Here is an 18,376-nt window from a genome sequence, read left to right on the forward strand (position 1 = left end):
TTGCGGAAAAGGTTTCCGCAAAGAAAACTGCAAGACGTAGGATTAAAATCTTTCCACTTCATGGAAGTAATCCACTTCTTTAGCGGCTCTGCGTGCTTCTGAGGAAACCTGTTCAAAAACATCGAATTTGCAAACGCACTAAGTCTGTATTGTTATCGTATTGTATCGGTAGTCCTATTACCTGTGAAATGGTAAGTCACTTTCCTTACTCCATCGTTTCGTACAATTGAAAGCGGAACAAGAAATCACCATTTCGATAATCCTTAATTCCTTATACACCGTACAGACCGAGAGAAACTTCTTGGCAAATTCGAATATGGCGGGCAATACAGACGACAGTAATCAGCTGGTAGAGCCATCTATCGGTAGGTCCGGTAGTTGAGCATCCCTCATTTCGCTAGCTTTAGACGCCTGTTGTATGACGATGCAAAGATATTACGTGACACAATAGTTCGGGCGTGTTTGCGGTGGAGAAGTGGGTACATTGAAGTGTGGATGATGTTGTTTGTGGTTTTAGGATATAGCGGTGAGACGGTAGCAACATGAAGTGCATCACAACAAAAATGAAAAATAAGTATGGTGTGTAATGCGTTGTTTACAACCACATAATTGAAAGTTCTATAATACACGAGCCTGTAGTGTCAGTAATTTAGTGATATGCTGTCTGCGATGTATATTAAAACAAAGTAGTCTGATTTCATTATTTAGTTGCAGTAAAAACGATGTATTTGAATATGTGCTGTTAATTATTTATAGACTTCTAGAAACCTAGGTTTCAGCCCAACTTTTCATACACAAAGCAGAAGACTGAACTGATGGTCAAGAATAAGTGTGACGCATACAAAATGTGACAATGTCTCACCTTTATTTATTTCGTGTTGCTTTATTCGGCTTGTAATATCGTCACGAGATGGCAGAGACCTGTGCCCATGTAATTTTTTTCCTACGATATTTGTTGTCACTGCTCACACGACAATAACACGAAGAAACACATCGATTATTAAGGGGGAAAACCTACCTAGTAAGTAATAGGCGTAGTCTCTTCAAATTGCTGAAACGTCAAGATCATTTAGTACAAAGGAATGAGACAACATGCATGATAACGAATTTCTGCTCAACAGAGTTTTAAATAAAGTTCTAAAGATATGACTTAGAAATAGCATGACTGGAAGTGTGTTAAAAAAACTCGAATTTTTATGTGAGATCGAGACAAGGTGCAAGTGGTTTTTGGTTACAGGTATGCAGAAAATGGAACTACACATTCAGTTGGTCACATGCCGTTGGCAGTGAAACGCATTAGAAAGAAACTGGTACTTTAGGCTTTAGTGTGAAACGTACATAACAATCGAAGTGCTTATTTATAAAATGAATGAGGTTCGAAGCTATGTATATTTTGAGTTAAAAACGAACACTGTGGTAGTATATACATAATTGGTAATGCATAAACACAAACGTAAACTCATATGCTGAAGAAAGTTTACGTAAACCTCAATTTACGAATGTCACTTTGAACAAAACAAGTTGCTCTGGCGAAAATGGGTACTTTAAACATTAGACAAATCAATGGGGGCCTTCAGTACATATTTATAGTTCTTAAAGTGTTTATTAAAAACAGCAAATAATGTTAGTAAATAGTCCCTATTCTTACAGTACACGGTTTATATGGGTGTCATTTATTTAAAAATATGATGATTGTGATTTACACTAATTATTCTAGGGAGTCATAATTATAAACAATGTAAAGACTTGTTAAGGAATTAGTTATTAACGTTCATGAACAGACATTCAGCTTCCAGACAACCTTTATAGACATAAATCCATTTGCTTTATGGAACTATGCCCTTTATATAGTCATTCATATACAATGTATCCACAATTGGTATAACTGATTTGGTACTGGTGGACTACATTTTGCTTTGTAATTATATGCATGTATGCAACTCTATTTCATGAATATATTACAGGCAAGATGTTGGGCTCATGGAAGAAACATGGAATGATAAGAAACATTTATTTTATAATGCTACTTTTTTTGCATGATAAATATTTTTCCAAGAGGTATGTCCTAAAGGGAAATCCAGTTAGTGGCTACTGGGTGCCAGCCTGGTTAGTGCACACATTTGAGTGTTACTTTCTGACAGACTTTACTAAGAAAGCAAATGTATTGTTCTGTACAAGCTGCTCAGTGTATTGATTTCCTTTTTTCTCATCAGACATGTGTGACAATGGTATATGGCCATGAACATGTCAATATACACTTTGAATTTTTGTGTGAAGGAAAGTCGAGTTGAAATATAAAATACCACTGTGGAAGTAAATATGATGCCTGTGATAACAAAAAAGCTGTTTAAAAATATACTTCTTTTGCAAAATTCAATAAAGGACACGGAATCAAGAATGTATCTACCGTGGCCTGTGACTAGGAACTGATGTGAAGTTTGGCTTAAACGATTTGAGAAAACCAGAGTGACAAATCAGATACATAATCCTGAATTGTCTTCACATGAACAGTTTTCCCTGCAGTTTAATTGTTTTTTTATTGAGTTTCATTTACCATAATGGAATTAAATCAGCCAGAATTATTTCCACATATGTTTGAAGGGGGCTTGATTTAATAACTTTTTGTTTGTTTGTACCACCCTGCTGATACATAACCTGTTGTCTAGTTACATTTCAAGAAATTTTAGGGTTATCCTTTTATATTAAATCGTGCAGTCCAAAACACAGTTAAGTAAGTGTATCTGATTTACTTTATACATGTTTGAGTGTGCTTCAGTCAGTATGTTTTACAACAAAGAGATAAAGTTTCAGTCGTAAATCTTTAAGGCAAATGCAAGACGCAAATGATTGCCTGCTCAATCCAAGCTTGAACTCTGTATTTGTAATGACCACACCAAGTACAGTATGTTAGACCCTAATTTTTCCTTCATTTTTCTTCACACAATTCAAATGCTACAATACAAAACCTTATTACATATCACTATTGCTGCTATATACATTAGATTTAGCAAAGTTCTGTTGAACTGCACCTCACAGAAGATATTGTAATAGGTGGAAAAATTGGTTGCATGATACCGAGCATGGTGGTGCAGTGGTTAGCTCACTGGACATCCATTCAGTAGGATTATGGCTCAAATCCCTGTCCAGCCATCCAAATTTAGGTTTCCGACGATTTCCCTAAATTGCTCCAGGCAAATGTTGAGATGATTCCCTCGAAAAGGCTTAGCTTATTTCCTTCTCCATCCTTGAAACTACTCAAGCATGTTCTCCCTTTCTAACGACCTGGAAGTCGATGGGACATTAAACCCTAATCTTCTTTCTTCCCCCTCCACCGTGTTTCTTTTTCTTTCTTTTTTTCTCAATAGTTTGGTGCTGTTGTGTGGCAACAGCAGAAGTGCATCATCATTGAAATTACCTGTCCAAATGCAAATAATACTCATATGGAAAAATGATCATATGGCGTTGTTGGCCGGGAGACCCCATTCGGGTAGTTCGGCCGCCGTATTGCAAGTCCTTTTTAGCTGACGCCACTTTGGCGACTTGCGAGTCAATGATGAAGGAGGACACACAATATTCAGTCCCCTGTCGCGAATAGAACCCGGTCCCCCTCCGTGGTAGGCGGTAATGCTACCGCTATGCTACGGAGGCGGACAATACTCATATAAATTGTATTTGATCATGCAGTGGCTATCAAGGTAATGAGCGTTGTGGCAAAAATTATTTATTCTTGGCCTTCTCTCCAGCTGAGTATTATTTCACCACCCAACATTAGTAGTTTACAGTTATGTTTAACATGAGCCATAGGATAACTGCACTCTACTCCTCATTCATTCATACTTACTTTTTTCATGGTCACTTTTGTGTTCCAACAAAATATACATCACAATAGGAACATGTTGTGAGAGAGAGAGGGGGGGGGGGGGGGGGGGGGGGGAGGGAGGGAGAGAGAGAGAGAGAGAGAGAGAGAGCGCTACTGGATGGATTATGGCGTACATTGAATCTTGATTCACTTAAGTGTGATTTTTAAAGTTATTTTGATTAAAATTTATCACAATTTCAATCATATTTTTAGTATTTCAGAACTGTGGATAAGTAACTTTGTCTAATTTTTAGAAAATCATTGTAATTTTTGAAGTATACTGTGTGAAAACATATTTCATTTATTTATCTGATGGGTGTGAACCCTATAATTCTCATCTGAGAACAGTTACCTATTTAGTATTCATACAAATCTTGAAGTAGAGGAATAAGGCATTACACACTTAAATATCTCCAATTAAAACTGTTGCAGATCACCTCACTGGGTTCAGAGGTTGGTATACCCCAGAAGACATGGTCGTCTGTCAACGTGACTTCGTACATGCACACACCTTTGGTGGTTTTGTAAATTGTTAGAGCTGCAATTCTCTATACAGGTAGAATGGCCACTGGACTGCGTTAGTGTCATTCATGTCTAGTGATGTTACTAGGCTTGGTAGGGTGTATGAAATGTCAGACGTTGAGTGATTACTGTGAAGGACAAGGAAGTGCCACATACTTGGCTGGGATAGTGTTACCAGCACCTGACAGAGTTTTAAAGGGGCCTCATTGTGGGACTCTATTTGGCTGGCTGGTTGAATCATGCAGTATCCAGTTTTGTGGGGCATTCGTATGTGATAATAGCCCCATGTTAGACAGGCGTATTTGTCATCAAGGCTCTGCTCAACCGTGTCTGACTACAGAACGGAGATAGCCGTATTGTGCACCAAGCATATTATAGCTTCTTCACATCTCTGCCTCCCATCAAAGAATGAGTAGTGGAGTCTCTGAACATTCTGTTTCACTCCACATCATTGATCGAAGACTAGCAACAGCCAGACCAGGGGAGTTACTGCCCCAGGCAAAGGCTGCTGTTAACACAACACAAATGACTGTATTTGGAGTGGTGCTATGACCGCGAAACATGGATTGCTGATTAATGGCGTTGCATTGTGTTCAGCAGTGAATTGTGGTTCTATACTACCCTGTAAAACCTCCGTCAGTAAGTAAGACACCATTCTTACAACATTTTGGAGAGTTACAGCAGTGTTACTCCCAGTAAAACGGCCATCAGGTATGAATTAAGGTAACGACTGGTAATGATTGAAGGGAATCTGACGGCACCATGATATGTCGCAGACATCCTGTGCCCTCATGTATTACCTCTCATATAACAGTATCATTGTCCCTGTTTTTCAACAGGACAGTGCTCGTCCCCACAGGGCACATGGCTCCATGAACTGTCTGCATGATGAGCTATTTTCATGGCCAGCAAGACTCCCAGCTCTGTCCCCGATAGAACAAGTGAGAGAGTAACTAGGATGTCAACTCCATCCCAGTGCTAGTATCCAGAATGCTGAGGAATACTTACACAGTGGTGGGCCAGATTGCCTCAAGATAGGATATACTGGCTTTATGAGACACTTCCCAAACACATTAGTGCATGCTTCTTGGCCACAGAGGGTGCAATGTCATATTGATAAGTGGGCTCATACTGCCAAGTTATTAATAAACTTCAGTCAATTTTATAATCACTGAAATAACATCACATACCCCTTTAACACATGTGGTTTCATTTTGTTTCCTCCTCCCCATCTGAGTGCTTTACTTTTTTTCTTTCAGGCAGTGTGTGTTGATATATTGATTTGTTTGGTTGTGAGACTAGTTCTTAATATTTTTGTAATATTGTAATCAAGCTCAGTTACCATATATTTGTTCAGTATGAGGCTTCTAAGCATGGGGATTCCATATTTATGTCTTCAGAGGCAAGAAGACAGAATTCAACTGAAATCCTTGAATAACACAAAAGATAATAAATTTAATTCATGGGAGAAATGGAAGTATGCAGCACATGAAGCAGGCACTAGATAATACAGATAGTAAAATATGAGACTGGTAGAAAGTAGGAATGACAGGGTAATAAATGCAAAGCTGTTAAACCATCCTTGTCTAAAAGAAAAATATATGCTGTGTGTAGGAAAATCAAAGAATCCTTTGGCGATAAGAAAAGCAGCTGCACCAGCAGTGTCGTGCTAGTACTGAGAAAAAGAAGAGAAGCCTAAAATACAGGATCTAGGAGGGCCATGTGAAGACAATATTATGGAAGTGGATGAAGAGATGGATAAGTGGAAACTGCAAGAAGAATATGACAGTACGTAAATGTCTGGGTCTAAACAAGGCACATGCTGTAGGTGAAATTTACACAAAATTATTAAGATCTTTGAGAGAACCGACCATTTATCTTGACTGTAGCCTTGTACGGAAGTGAAACAGTATAGACAAGAAGATAATAAAGTTTTGAAGTGTGCTACTATAGAAGAATGCTGAAGAATCTGATATGGGTAGATCATATAACTACTGAGGTGGTATTGAATAGAATTGTGTGTGGGGGGGGGGGGGGGGGAGATTTGTGGCACAGCTTGACTAGAAGAAGGGATTGGTTGTCAAAAGCATGTAGATTGCAGTATTTATTCGGAGATAAAGAGGCTTGCACAGGATAGAGTAGCAGGGAGAGCTATATCAAAACATTCTTCGCACTGAAGACAGCAGCAGCAACTGTAATGAACACAGTAAATCCACTTCGTAATTTATAATGAAATGAGTGGAAACAAATTCCCTTAATATAGCTAAGAATGAGGCATTACGTATTTATATGACTTCTTCATCTAACAGGAGGATTTGTACTTGATATGTGGGGCAACCACAGCTCTAGTATTGCATTTCAAATGATAATACCACAACAGCTATTGCAGTTTAATCAGTTGAAATGTAACTGAGTGTGTTTTATTTTGTAGTGGGAAGTCATACCTTTGTTACAGCAAATGTTATGTGAATATGTGATGGCCTCTGAGCTGGTGCTAAACAGGTATAGTGGAACTTTTAGTGATAAAATGAAAAGGGTTGACACCCATGATGTATTCGGCCTTGATGTGCAACTAATCATGCTACTTTTCTCTGTATCTTCTTAATACTCTTATTTGTAAGCATATCATTTGTGGACTGTGTTCTTAAAACTGGGATGCTCAAAGTGTTTGCTTGAGAGCCGAAGTGTTATTCTTCAGAAATTTGACAGAAAATCTCTGGACTATCACCATTGCAATGTGACTCTTAGTTAAAATACTGTCTTACCAATGATACACATCATTGTCAATTCTAGTCCATATTTCCCAGTTTTTCATTGCTAAATCTCTTGATCTGATTTTTTTAATGGTCACATGGCAGCCATATTCAATCATGAAATGGTGATTTTGATGACTCCTTGGTGTTGTTTTGCTTATATTGCAGTATAGTATATTGGTTTGTGTTTATACGGTATTGCATAGAAGATTTAAGATACACGTTTGAGGTAATCATGCCAGCTTTATGCTTCATAATTAATATTAACATTCATAATTCATTAATATTTACAATTTTGTACATAAATACTCATCAGCCATGAATTATTCTTCCCACAAACATTTCATTTTTAAATAGTTTTTATGCTTTGTGCAAGGGACCTTTTTTATAGTTGACAGGAGTGATGTGGTTGGAAAAACAAATGTCAAAAATGTATCTCATGCAAGTGTTCATCGCCAATTCCATTTACCTAGAGCTCTCATATGAAAGTCCTTGATGATTAGCATCACCATGGTTGATTCTGTAAGTTTCTGTTTAAGTTCAGTGTATGAGTAATTAATGCTAGTGACTTCTGTTTCAAAATAACTGTTTCCATTTGCCTATATTTACCTCATGTTACTCCCCTTCGGGATCAAATTAAGTGATGTCATTCATATTTCACGATGACACACTGTGACTGTCTTTAACAAAGTGCTACAGACAGGTAATTTGCTGTGAACAACAGCAATTCTGAGATGCTTTGTAGTATTTTCTCCTGTAGCAATTTGTCAATTATGTAGCTGAGGATAAAACTGCCTTATCAATTTTTAACACCAGAAACACTCCTTGAGATATGTGAGAGATTTCTCCCATGTCATCATCTTGTCAGTTTGAAAGAACTAAGTGGTTGTGCTTCACCAATCAGTTCAGGTAACTAAATAATGAACATCACAGAAGGTTTACGGTATAAACATATGGTGTGTTCTTATGCAACCACTGAATTAATTATTTGTTCGTTCTGCCGGCCGAAGTGGCCGTGCGGTTAAAGGCGCTGCAGTCTGGAACCGCAAGACCGCTACGGTCGCAGGTTCGAATCCTGCCTCGGGCATGGATGTTTGTGTTGTCCTTAGGTTAGTTAGGTTTAACTAGTTCTAAGTTCTAGGGGACTAATGACCTCAGAAGTTGAGTCCCATAGTGCTCAGAGCCATTTGAACCATTTGTTCGTTCTAAGTGTAGTGATTTATTTTTACAAGGATCATGTCACCTTAATACAAGGAAAATGCAAATGGTATGTACAGGATGATTGTAATTAGTCTTTTACTATTTTAGAGCCCCCCCCCCCCCCCCCCCCCCCCATCCATGACAAATGAATGATTGTAGGACAATGAAACTTTGTGGAAACATTTGTAATGACATACAGAAGAGAAATAATGAATAAACCATTGAAATAAACAAATTTTAACTTCCACATGAGAGGATTACATTTGTTAATTGCATATCATGATTACATTCCAGGTTACAAACGCTGCTCAGTGTGATGACCATCTACATCCATGATAGTGTGGAAACACACTAGAGATACCATTTCACAGTTACTCACAGCACTGTTTGAATGCTGAACCATGGAATGTTCAGCTATTGTGACACAGCATGTGCACTGCTTAAAGATCACATGCGTCAATCATTCTCAGCCAGGGGAACACTAACTTTTTCAACAGTTAGTGGCACTCCCAGAAGCTATTCTCAAATTTCCAGTTAATTTGAACTTCCAAATCACGTTGTTCAACCCCGGTGCAGAAAGACGACCTTTCTGTTTTCCTCCTGGGAAAGCAGCAGCACTATAGCTGTTGTTTTGATGAAGCAGCTTTACGAGTAAAGCCTTGACCCCCTTGCCCAGACCACTGTTGACCATCTGCAACTATAATTAACACTTATGCTTGTCCTTCAACCCTTTGTCACCATACCAGTACCAGTGCCTAGTGGCAAGTCATGACACTAATATTACTAAGAAGAGACAGCCTGCAAAATGCAGGCTGGGCGTCATTCCTATAACGTTGGGTACCCATACAATGAATAGTTTTCTGCCTACACTGGCTCAAGTAGTAAAATTTTAATTATAACCACATATATATTCATACACACACATTTAATGAGCAGAATACAGATAGTTAGATGTGGGCTTCTTGAGGGAATCATCCTGGAATTGCTTGAAGTGATTTGGGGAAACCTGAATCAAGATGACGGGACAGAGCATGAGTCTCCCTCCTCAATCTGAGGTTAGTGTCTTAACAAATACCCTACCTCATTCAGTTATATGTAACACACAGTTGTCCTTTTTTTGTTCACACTTGGATTAAATTATCTTAGTTACATGAAAACTTATAATACACTATTCACTTTGTATCTCCACACTGAACACACCACAAGCAGCTGCAGATGACTTTAGGACCATGACTGTGCAGTTGCACCTTTGATATGTCTCCATGTCTTCCCTTCTGCCAATCTAAAAGACTAACCAATATCACTTCATGATAGGTTGAGATGCTGAACTCAGAAAAATGGTGAGAAATTAGTATTAACAGCAGCATCCACTTTTTGCTAATAATAATACTCTGTTACTTTATTATTATTATTATTATTATTATTATTATTATTATTATTATTATGTATTAACATCCCTGCTTATTCTTTAATTGTGTTGTATGCATTATTTAAGTGGTATGGTTTGACTGCCAATTTAACTAAATGACATTAAGTATCTCATCTCTTTGGGTAAATTATTATGCAATTTTAATACCTGATAGAAAATGCTGTGTAGTTCCTCCTCCTCATCCTCCTCCCCCCCCTTTTTTTGATAAATGTAGATCCAAACTGACTCTAGTTCCTTAATTGTGTACAGAACTATTTGTGAAAATTTTCTAATATATTTGCTGATGCCTACAACAGATTGGTAGTTGAACTGACTTAGCAAGTAACAATGCCATCTTTTAAAACTATTTTCTTACAGTGACTCCAAATACTATTTTTTGTAGTCTTCTGTTATGAACCTTTTCTGGTGTTTGAAAATTGTGCTATCATCTGTGCATCTGGTCCCTAGAAAAGAATCCTGTAGTTAAGAACTGAGTGTTCGTAGGAATAGTATATAATGACTGAAAGTCTATGTCTGGTACCTTCATCAGTTCTCCATCCTATATTACTTCTTATTTTTATTATTCATTCCTTAATCCAACTGTCTTTTGTCCATAAGTAACTGCTGAAAGTATTTTTTATGTAGTACATATGTAACAGGCATATATGATTTTAATTTCCAATTTTTACAGCAATAATCTGTGTTTTGCAGCCTTATATTACTCTTGTCACTTTTCTACTTCATCTGCATGCCTGTGTCTTCTGTTCCTTATATCTTTCTCATACTCCGGATTGTCCACTCTTCACCTGTAATTTTTAGTCACTGTTTCTCCTGGCAGCCTCTAACCTTTTCCCGGTCCCTGCCTTTCTGCCTTGTTGCCAGCAACCTCTCCTGCCTATTCCTGCATGGTCACACCATCACAGTCTTTTGTAACCGCCTTCCTATCTGCTGCCCCCCCCCCCCCCCTTTTCCACATGCGCTCTCTCTCTCTCTCTCTCTCTCTCTCTCTCTCACACCACTATTTTCTTGCCTCCACCATGGCCAAGATTGCTTCAGTACATATGATTTTAACGACATTTATTTGTCTGTGTTTATCTCTTACCTAATGTTAAAAGGTGTTACATGCCCTATCTCTGGAGCTTGCTAGTAATTGTTTTCTCTCCATATTCACACTGTGATTTATTCTTACTTTTCTATATACACAACTACTCTGTAGCAGCAGAATTTCGTACTATCCTTCATTTATAAGAATGTGTAGCATAGTTTCTGAATCGATGTGGAAGTAGGATACTCTGTCTGCTCTGTAGCATTAAGCAACTTAGCAGTAAAACTTAAGGGGCCAGGAATTGCATCCTACTGGGAATTATTTTAATCCTGTATAAAGTTATACAGGTCAGTATCTAAAGTATGCAAGAATTATGTTCCTACTAAAGAAAGATAATGCAGAAAATACGATAACTGCAGCCCATTTCCTGTACTCTCATCTGTCTAGAAAGTAATAGAATCAAGTATGAAAGACAGACTAATTAGTTACTGCAATAAATGCAATGTTTTTAATGAAAAGGAGTTTGGCTACCGGTCTAGCAGAAGTAGGATTGGCTATGACACAGTTTACAAATGTACAAGAATTTATGAAAGTAGAGCTTGAAGCTTTCAGCTGGGATGACTGGTTACAGTTACATTTTTAGATCTAACCAAGGCTTTTGACTGTATTGAGCATAAAATAATAAACAAACTGAGGTACTAGAAAGAAGAGAATAGCCAATGAGTGGTTCTAGTCATACTTGCGAAATACGGTGCAAAAGATTGTCTCTTTAAACGTAAATAATAAATCTACAAACTGTCTAGCAAAGGCAGGAATGGATATTGATTGTTAGGTTATATGGATTTAACAAACAGGATACTACTGAAGAATATGTCATCAATATGTTATGTCCTTAGGGCCCATTCATCATCGTGTAACAGCCACTGGCTTGTAGTGATGTGGAATTCCTAACTAGACTCAATTCTTATCTATGGGATTCTGTTCTTGGGATCAAATACATAAAAGTGGAACACAGTTTTCAAACTGCATAGAAGAATAATAACTAAAAGTAGTAGTCAGGCTCATTGGAAGGATTTGAAAGAAAAAAAAATTAAAAACATCATTTTCTGTCGTAGATTATGATTGTATAAGTATTTTCCCAAGGAAATGAAAAAGAGACCTAAAATGCATTCATTTAGAAAGGAATTCAGAACAGTTGCATACTACACTGATAAGGCTTACTTATTAATTCCAAGTAGAGCTTAATAATAAAATAAAAGATGGTTACTAGCACGTAACTCTAATATCTATCCTTTTTATCCAACATCTCACTCATCAATAGCAGGTGCTGACTCAGTTTGTCAGACTGGTGTAAGGGGAGACATGGAGATGTAATAGAGCTATGGTCCTAAAGTCAACTGCAAGTATGTGAAGTTGTGTGCAGTGAAAAGTTTTAAAAGACAAAATGACAGTGCATTTGTTAAAACATTGGCCTCGGAGTCTTTTGAGAGGTTGGAGGTTCTTACTCTGCCTGGCCATCATTGTTTAGTTTCTCTATAGTTTTCCTAAATCATTTAATATAAATGCCAGGCTAGATCCTTCATCGAGGCCATATTTCTGTCTATATGGCTTGTGTTTTTCGTATATTCAGCTGACACAGCCTGTATCATTGTAAAATAATCCGTGGACAAACAAGTTAATCATATTGACACTGAGTGGTATAAGTTACACAACTCTACAGACAGGAATAAACATTTAAGTTAAATGAAAGTTCTGCTTTTACACTCATAGTGTGCTGCATATGTGATGTTGCAGTGTTTTGTAAGTGTATGCCAGAGACACCCCTCTTAACAAGCATTCTGGCCAGAAAATGTTGTGGTATAGCTAGTAGTGGCCTCCTCCAGTTAATATTTTTCAGTTTTCTGTAATTTCTGTTGTTTAACCCTTTCAGTTACAAATTCATTTTTTTTCTAAAAAAAATGCCTTTGCTATCCTGCTATCCAGTTCTTTGAATTAAATTATGATTTTTCAGATTTGTAAAATATTTGAAGATGCCCCCCAAGAGGGGATCAATGCATCCCCAAATGAGGACATTGTGTTCGAGTGGGTGAAGACTAAGGCAAAAAGTCAAAGTATTTTATTTGATGAAAATACATAAATTACACTAAGCTTACTTAATGATTATACAAATAAACTATGATTTAACTTGTGAAGAATGATAGTGAAAGAAACATTTTTTTTTTCTATACAGAGGGAAGTTAATGTTACATTTTACACAATAACATTTGGTTTTGCCTTTGCAATCCAGTTTCTTCCACGTGTCAAATGATTTTTTGTCACTGACCACTGGAAGATGCCCAGTGTTGTCCAAACAAACATCACCTTCTGGACAAACTTCCGTATTGGCTCGTTTTGATGTACTTGCAGATGGCATTGGACTCTCACTAGTGGGACACCCCTTTATCCTGGCAGCTGGCTTATCTATTTTTGTCAGTACTTTGGCCATGCTTGCCCTAAAGTGAAGCAAATCAAGGGTCTTATTTTTAGGAACACCTAACTGTGATGCATTTTTCTTGTACTCAATCCATGCATTTACACATGCGATACCATTGCATGGGTAGACATGCAAATTGTCCACTTTCATGATCCGATGAATGTGCAGCAAATTGTGATCAGAATATCCATCTTGTTGACCCCTCCCATATGTTGATTGTAAATGTCAATAACTTATGGCCGGTCAATTGTAACATATTTCTTTTCAGTTTTATCCCATCTTTTACACACACATTTGTTTCCAGTTCCCACAAACTTCGGTGCCATTACCAATGGCTTGTTGTCTTACCATTGTTTTACTATAACTTATGTACCCGCAGCTCCCAGTAATATCTAATCCTGGGGTATCTCAAATTTCCCATCAGAACGTGAATTCCTATAAGCAAAAGAATTCTTTTTCTGTCGTAGGAGCAAAATTACCTACACTTCTGTAAACTACGGAAATATTTGCACATTCCACACATTTGTGCACAAGAACATTAGTGACATTTTTGTTAAAAAAATTGGTAGGGACTCTCAAGGTTATTCACTGCCTCAGAATAACATTTGTACCATTCGATAAAAGGAGATATATAAGTGACTCCTCTTTTCCTCCACCGAATATCTTTATTAGGTGTTAATTGTCCAAAATTATGATGCCACTCTAGATCAACAATGTCCATCACTGCATAATATCTATTTCAGGGTGGTCTTGTTCATTGTCATTGTTTTACGCTCCAATGATAAGGGATCTCCAGAACCTATAATGAAAAATGCTATTACAAAAGTAAAAACTCATAAAAAAGCTTACATCTGAGTAGCCCAGATGAAAAGGCAGTTAAATTCATTATATGTTGATATTGAGGTGGACACACGGTCATATAGATTTTTTGAGCACCTACATGATGGCCGTTTGGATGGGACTAGTGTTTTGTTATTATCTCAGTGTCACTTATCAGTCAGTTAGCAGGCTTTGCGTCTAGGCTACTGAGCTTACAATATACAGTATGATATAAAATGTGTAACACTATCTCCATCATTGTCCTCTTATTCAAAATTATCGCCAGGATCGTCGGATAGATCATCAATTTCAGGTGAATTGAGCTCGATAACTACTTCTTCCGTAAGTGGCCTTCATCTATGTTGGACTCGGGGCAATGTCCTAAATTTCTATGGTATTACAACCTTCCAATCACAGTGTCCTTATTTGGAGACATTTATAAAGCTATAAATATGTCACTTACCTTTCATTCTGAAAGACACCTTTAGTTTTCACCTTCAAGAATGCACCTTTCTACGCACAAATAATTTTTTTACCTAAACTCAGAAGATATGAACTGGCTGATTGGAGGCACAAAGATTACTGGAAGTGGCCGTATGACTGTGCACATTCATTTTTGTTTTGTAGTACCACACACAGACAGGAGACATTGACATTGTTCTCAAATAAACTCTCTGCTTGTGACAATATGAGGACAACAGCCACAAATGATAAAATTTAACAAATTTTTATACACTAAGCATTTATTTAGTATGTCCTTATATGAGGACACCATGACCGAAAGGTTTAATGAAATGCTGAACTGTGTTGTTGTTAAGGTCTTCAGTCCAAAGACTGATGACATACATCTCTATGAACAAAAATAAATAAATAAATAAAATAAATAATTACCAGTAGAGAAGATCAAAAATTTTTGGCCAAACTTACAGTCAAAAATACATTTACTGCAGCTGTGATTTTTGCACATTCTATTTGAGATACTGTTGTTAATCACAGTTTGTAATTAACAGGAAATAAAGTATGAAACTTCCAGGTAGATTAAAACTGTGTGCCAGATCAGGACTTGAACCTGGGACCTTTGCCTTTTTCGGGCGAGTGTTCTACTGATTGAGCTATCTGAGCATGACTTATTAGCTGCCCTCACTGCTCTACTTCTGCCAGTACCTCATCTCTTACATTCCAAACTTACGGAAGTTGCTCTGCATAGCTTGTGGGACTAGCATTCCAATAAGAAGGGATATTGCAGAAACATAACTTAGCCAAAGCCTGGGGGGATTGTTTCCAGAAGAAATTTGTCTCTCCAGCATAGTGTGTGCTTATTTGGAAGTTCCTGTCAGATTAAAACTGTACCAGACCGGATTTGAACCTTGGCGTATCATGGGCAAGTGCTCAACCAAGTGAGCTATCCAAGCATGACTCTCAACCCACAGTCACAGCTTTAATTCCAGTTGCACCTCATCTATCTTTGAAACTTCACAGAAGGTGTCCTGCAGATCATGAGACACTAACACACCCAGATGAAAGGAACTTCTGCAAAGTTTGGAATGTAGGAGATGAGGTATTGGTGGAAGTAAAGCTGTGAGAGGTTGAGTTATGTGGGGATTGCTCAGTTGGTAGCAAACTTTCCCATGAAAGGCAAAGGTGCCAGGTGCTAGTCCCAGTCCAGCATGCAGTTTTAATTTGCCAGGCAGTTTCAAATGAGCGCGCACTCCACTGCAGAGCGAACATTCACTCTGGGTGTAGAATATGGTTCGTAGGTATTGCTTTGAATAGTCAACAGTATATTGTGTTATGTGTAATTTTCATGAATAAATAAATCGAATATGAAAACACAAAAATGAGCTGATATTGTGTGACAGTATAAAATTTTGGTACTATTGTATGAGAGGCTGCAGTTTGGTTCACTCAATCATTAAACAATGTGCAGTAAATTGTCTAGATTTTGTAATGTCAACAAACTACTATGATGAAATTATAAGACAGAATTACTGGCCAGTACTTACTTTCAGCAGGTAAAATAATCAGTACTGCCGGGAGACACACATAAAAGTGTAGTAAATTATCCAACTATATAACAGCATTGGCTTACTGTCTAAATATAGTCATCTCATTCTAGGGTTGCCTAAATATTCCTGCTACACTGTGTTTGTGTCAGAGTTTCTGAGCTTTTTTCTCTCATTGAACCATCAACCTCCAGCAGTGGTAGTCAACCTGGGCCCTACTGCCCTCTAGTCGGTTTCCATCTTTCATGGTAGGCAGTAGGGGTTTCAAAAACATTTTCATTAGATTAAAAAAAAAAAAAAAAACTGACTTAAGTGTCTGGTAAGTAACATTATTATAGGCTTTAACTTGCTGGAACTCTACTTTATAATTTTTAGAAAGTAAAGTTACTTGCTTACTTTATAAATCACCAATACTGTGAAGCCAGTCAGCAGTTAGCAAATTTTAGTATTAACAGAGATACAAAAGTGAGCAGTAGGTAAAAAAGATTGACTACCCCTGGTCTACAGTGATGAACGAGATAGTGGTTAATTTTCTGCTTATAGTAATGATCAGCTTGGGAAAAAAATCCAGGTGTTAATTTGTGAGATCCTGTTACTAAACATGATTAGATATTTTCCTCGTCCTCCCTTTTTAATAGTAATTTTTTTCACTAGGTATTCTTGCTGGGAAATGACAACAGCATAAGTAGCCATGAACTGGCATATCTAATGTGTGACATGCTGTCTGATGAGGAAGCTGCTATTGAATGATGGCACCATTTCCATTGTTACTTGCAGTATGGCTATATGCACAACTGGAACTGCCAAGCAGTGTACTGTGTGCTGGTAAGTAATATTCAGCCGAAATTGGTTAATTAAGAGACTAAATGGAATTCAGTGTAATTGTGTCACAAAATTCCTAAAGCTTGTTTGTTGCCATCTCGTAGTCAGCACTCATAGTAATTATCTACTGCCAATATATTGTGAGGCTAAGTTGCTTACAGACATTGAAGAAGGAAATTGACAGTTGTTAATTTTTAGAGTCACATGAATTTTTTCTCATGAGAAATAATTGGATTTTTTAAAAGTGTCTGAGTAAATTACATGTATCACAACCTGTATTTAAGTCCCAACACTTGGATTTTTTTGCTGTTTTTTTTTAAATCATCTCATGCTAGTTGTCATCATTGCAGTACTGGTGTTTCTTATAAAAGGTTAATCCCTCTGACATCAAACATCATTGTCTATGTTGTTCTTTCAGTGCACTACAGTGGTCTGCTGGACTGGGGCTCTCAGTATGGATTTCTTGTCTGTTGCTACCCTGTCTCCCTGTACATTCACATTATGAGATGGCACTGGACTCATTTGGGAGGATCAGGGCTCAAATCATATCCAATCATCTAGATTTAGGTTTTCTCTGGTTTCCTTAGTCAGTTAAGACAAATGCTGGATAACAGAGACACAGTAGATTTCATTCACCATCATGTCTGATTAAGCTCTTGCTCAATCTTTAATGATACCATTGTCTGTGGGACTTTAAACCCCAGTCTTTCCTCTTTCCTCCCATTTTCAGTCCCTTTCTCTTTCAAGCAGCAAAGGGAAATATAAGGGATTAAACCTGTGTTTTATTGGTCAGGAATGACTACCACATTCCCTATCAATTTTGTAAGTGTTGTGATTTTTTCTACCTTTACTAGTATTAGAAACATGGGTATTTACAGAAAACTAAATAGACTTCACTTGACAGAACAAAATGAATGAAGGCAGCCCACCTCTCTGATGAAGAAGCAACTTTGAGGGTGTGTGGTTTCATAAAAAGTAGTGACGAGTGTCACTCAACTTTCACACTTCTGTACTTACTTCTAAGAGGCCACAGTCAGCACATCTACATCTACACAATTATTCTGTTTGGCAGAGGGTTCATAGAACCACTTTCTCTACCTTTCTACTTCCAAATAGTACAGGGAAAAATGAATACCAAATCTTTCCATTCAAACTCTGATTTCTATATTTTATTAAGATCCTCATTTCTTCTTTTGTAGGGGAGAGTCAATAAAATAATTTTATATTTGGAGGACAAAACACGCCACCTCGATTATCATATCTGTGACACTCTTTCTCTGATTTTGCTATAACACAGGATGAGCTGTTCTTCTTTACTCTTATTTGATGTCCTCTGTGTTAAGGATTCCATGTCATGCAGCTATACTCCAGAAGAGGATGAAAAAGTGTATTGTAGGCAGTCTCCATAATAGATTTACTGCACCTTGTAAGTGTTCTGCCAATAAAGCAGTCTATGGTTCACTTTTGCAACA

General features: G+C 37.5%; 1 protein-coding gene across 3 annotated transcripts in view; it reads left to right on the forward strand.

Annotated features, from left to right (window-relative positions):
- Positions 1 to 444: 444 nt before the first annotated feature.
- LOC124556467 (tyrosine-protein kinase transmembrane receptor Ror2) overlaps positions 445 to 18,376 on the forward strand; it is a 50,596-nt gene continuing 32,664 nt past the window's right edge. Inside the window, exons 1-2 of one of the 3 annotated variants that reach the window (XM_047130417.1) lie at positions 445 to 579; positions 16,737 to 16,907. In XM_047130417.1, coding sequence (XP_046986373.1) covers positions 16,829 to 16,907 — 79 coding nt within the window. In that variant the 5' untranslated portion in view covers positions 445 to 579; positions 16,737 to 16,828. Of the gene's footprint in view, positions 580 to 905; positions 1,022 to 5,396; positions 5,416 to 16,736; positions 16,908 to 18,376 lie in introns of those variants that run through there. The other 2 variants (XM_047130418.1, XM_047130419.1) reach the window with 2 other exon arrangements.

Source organism: Schistocerca americana, chromosome X (genome assembly GCF_021461395.2).
Source record: "Schistocerca americana isolate TAMUIC-IGC-003095 chromosome X, iqSchAmer2.1, whole genome shotgun sequence".
NCBI lineage: Eukaryota > Metazoa > Arthropoda > Insecta > Orthoptera > Acrididae > Schistocerca > Schistocerca americana.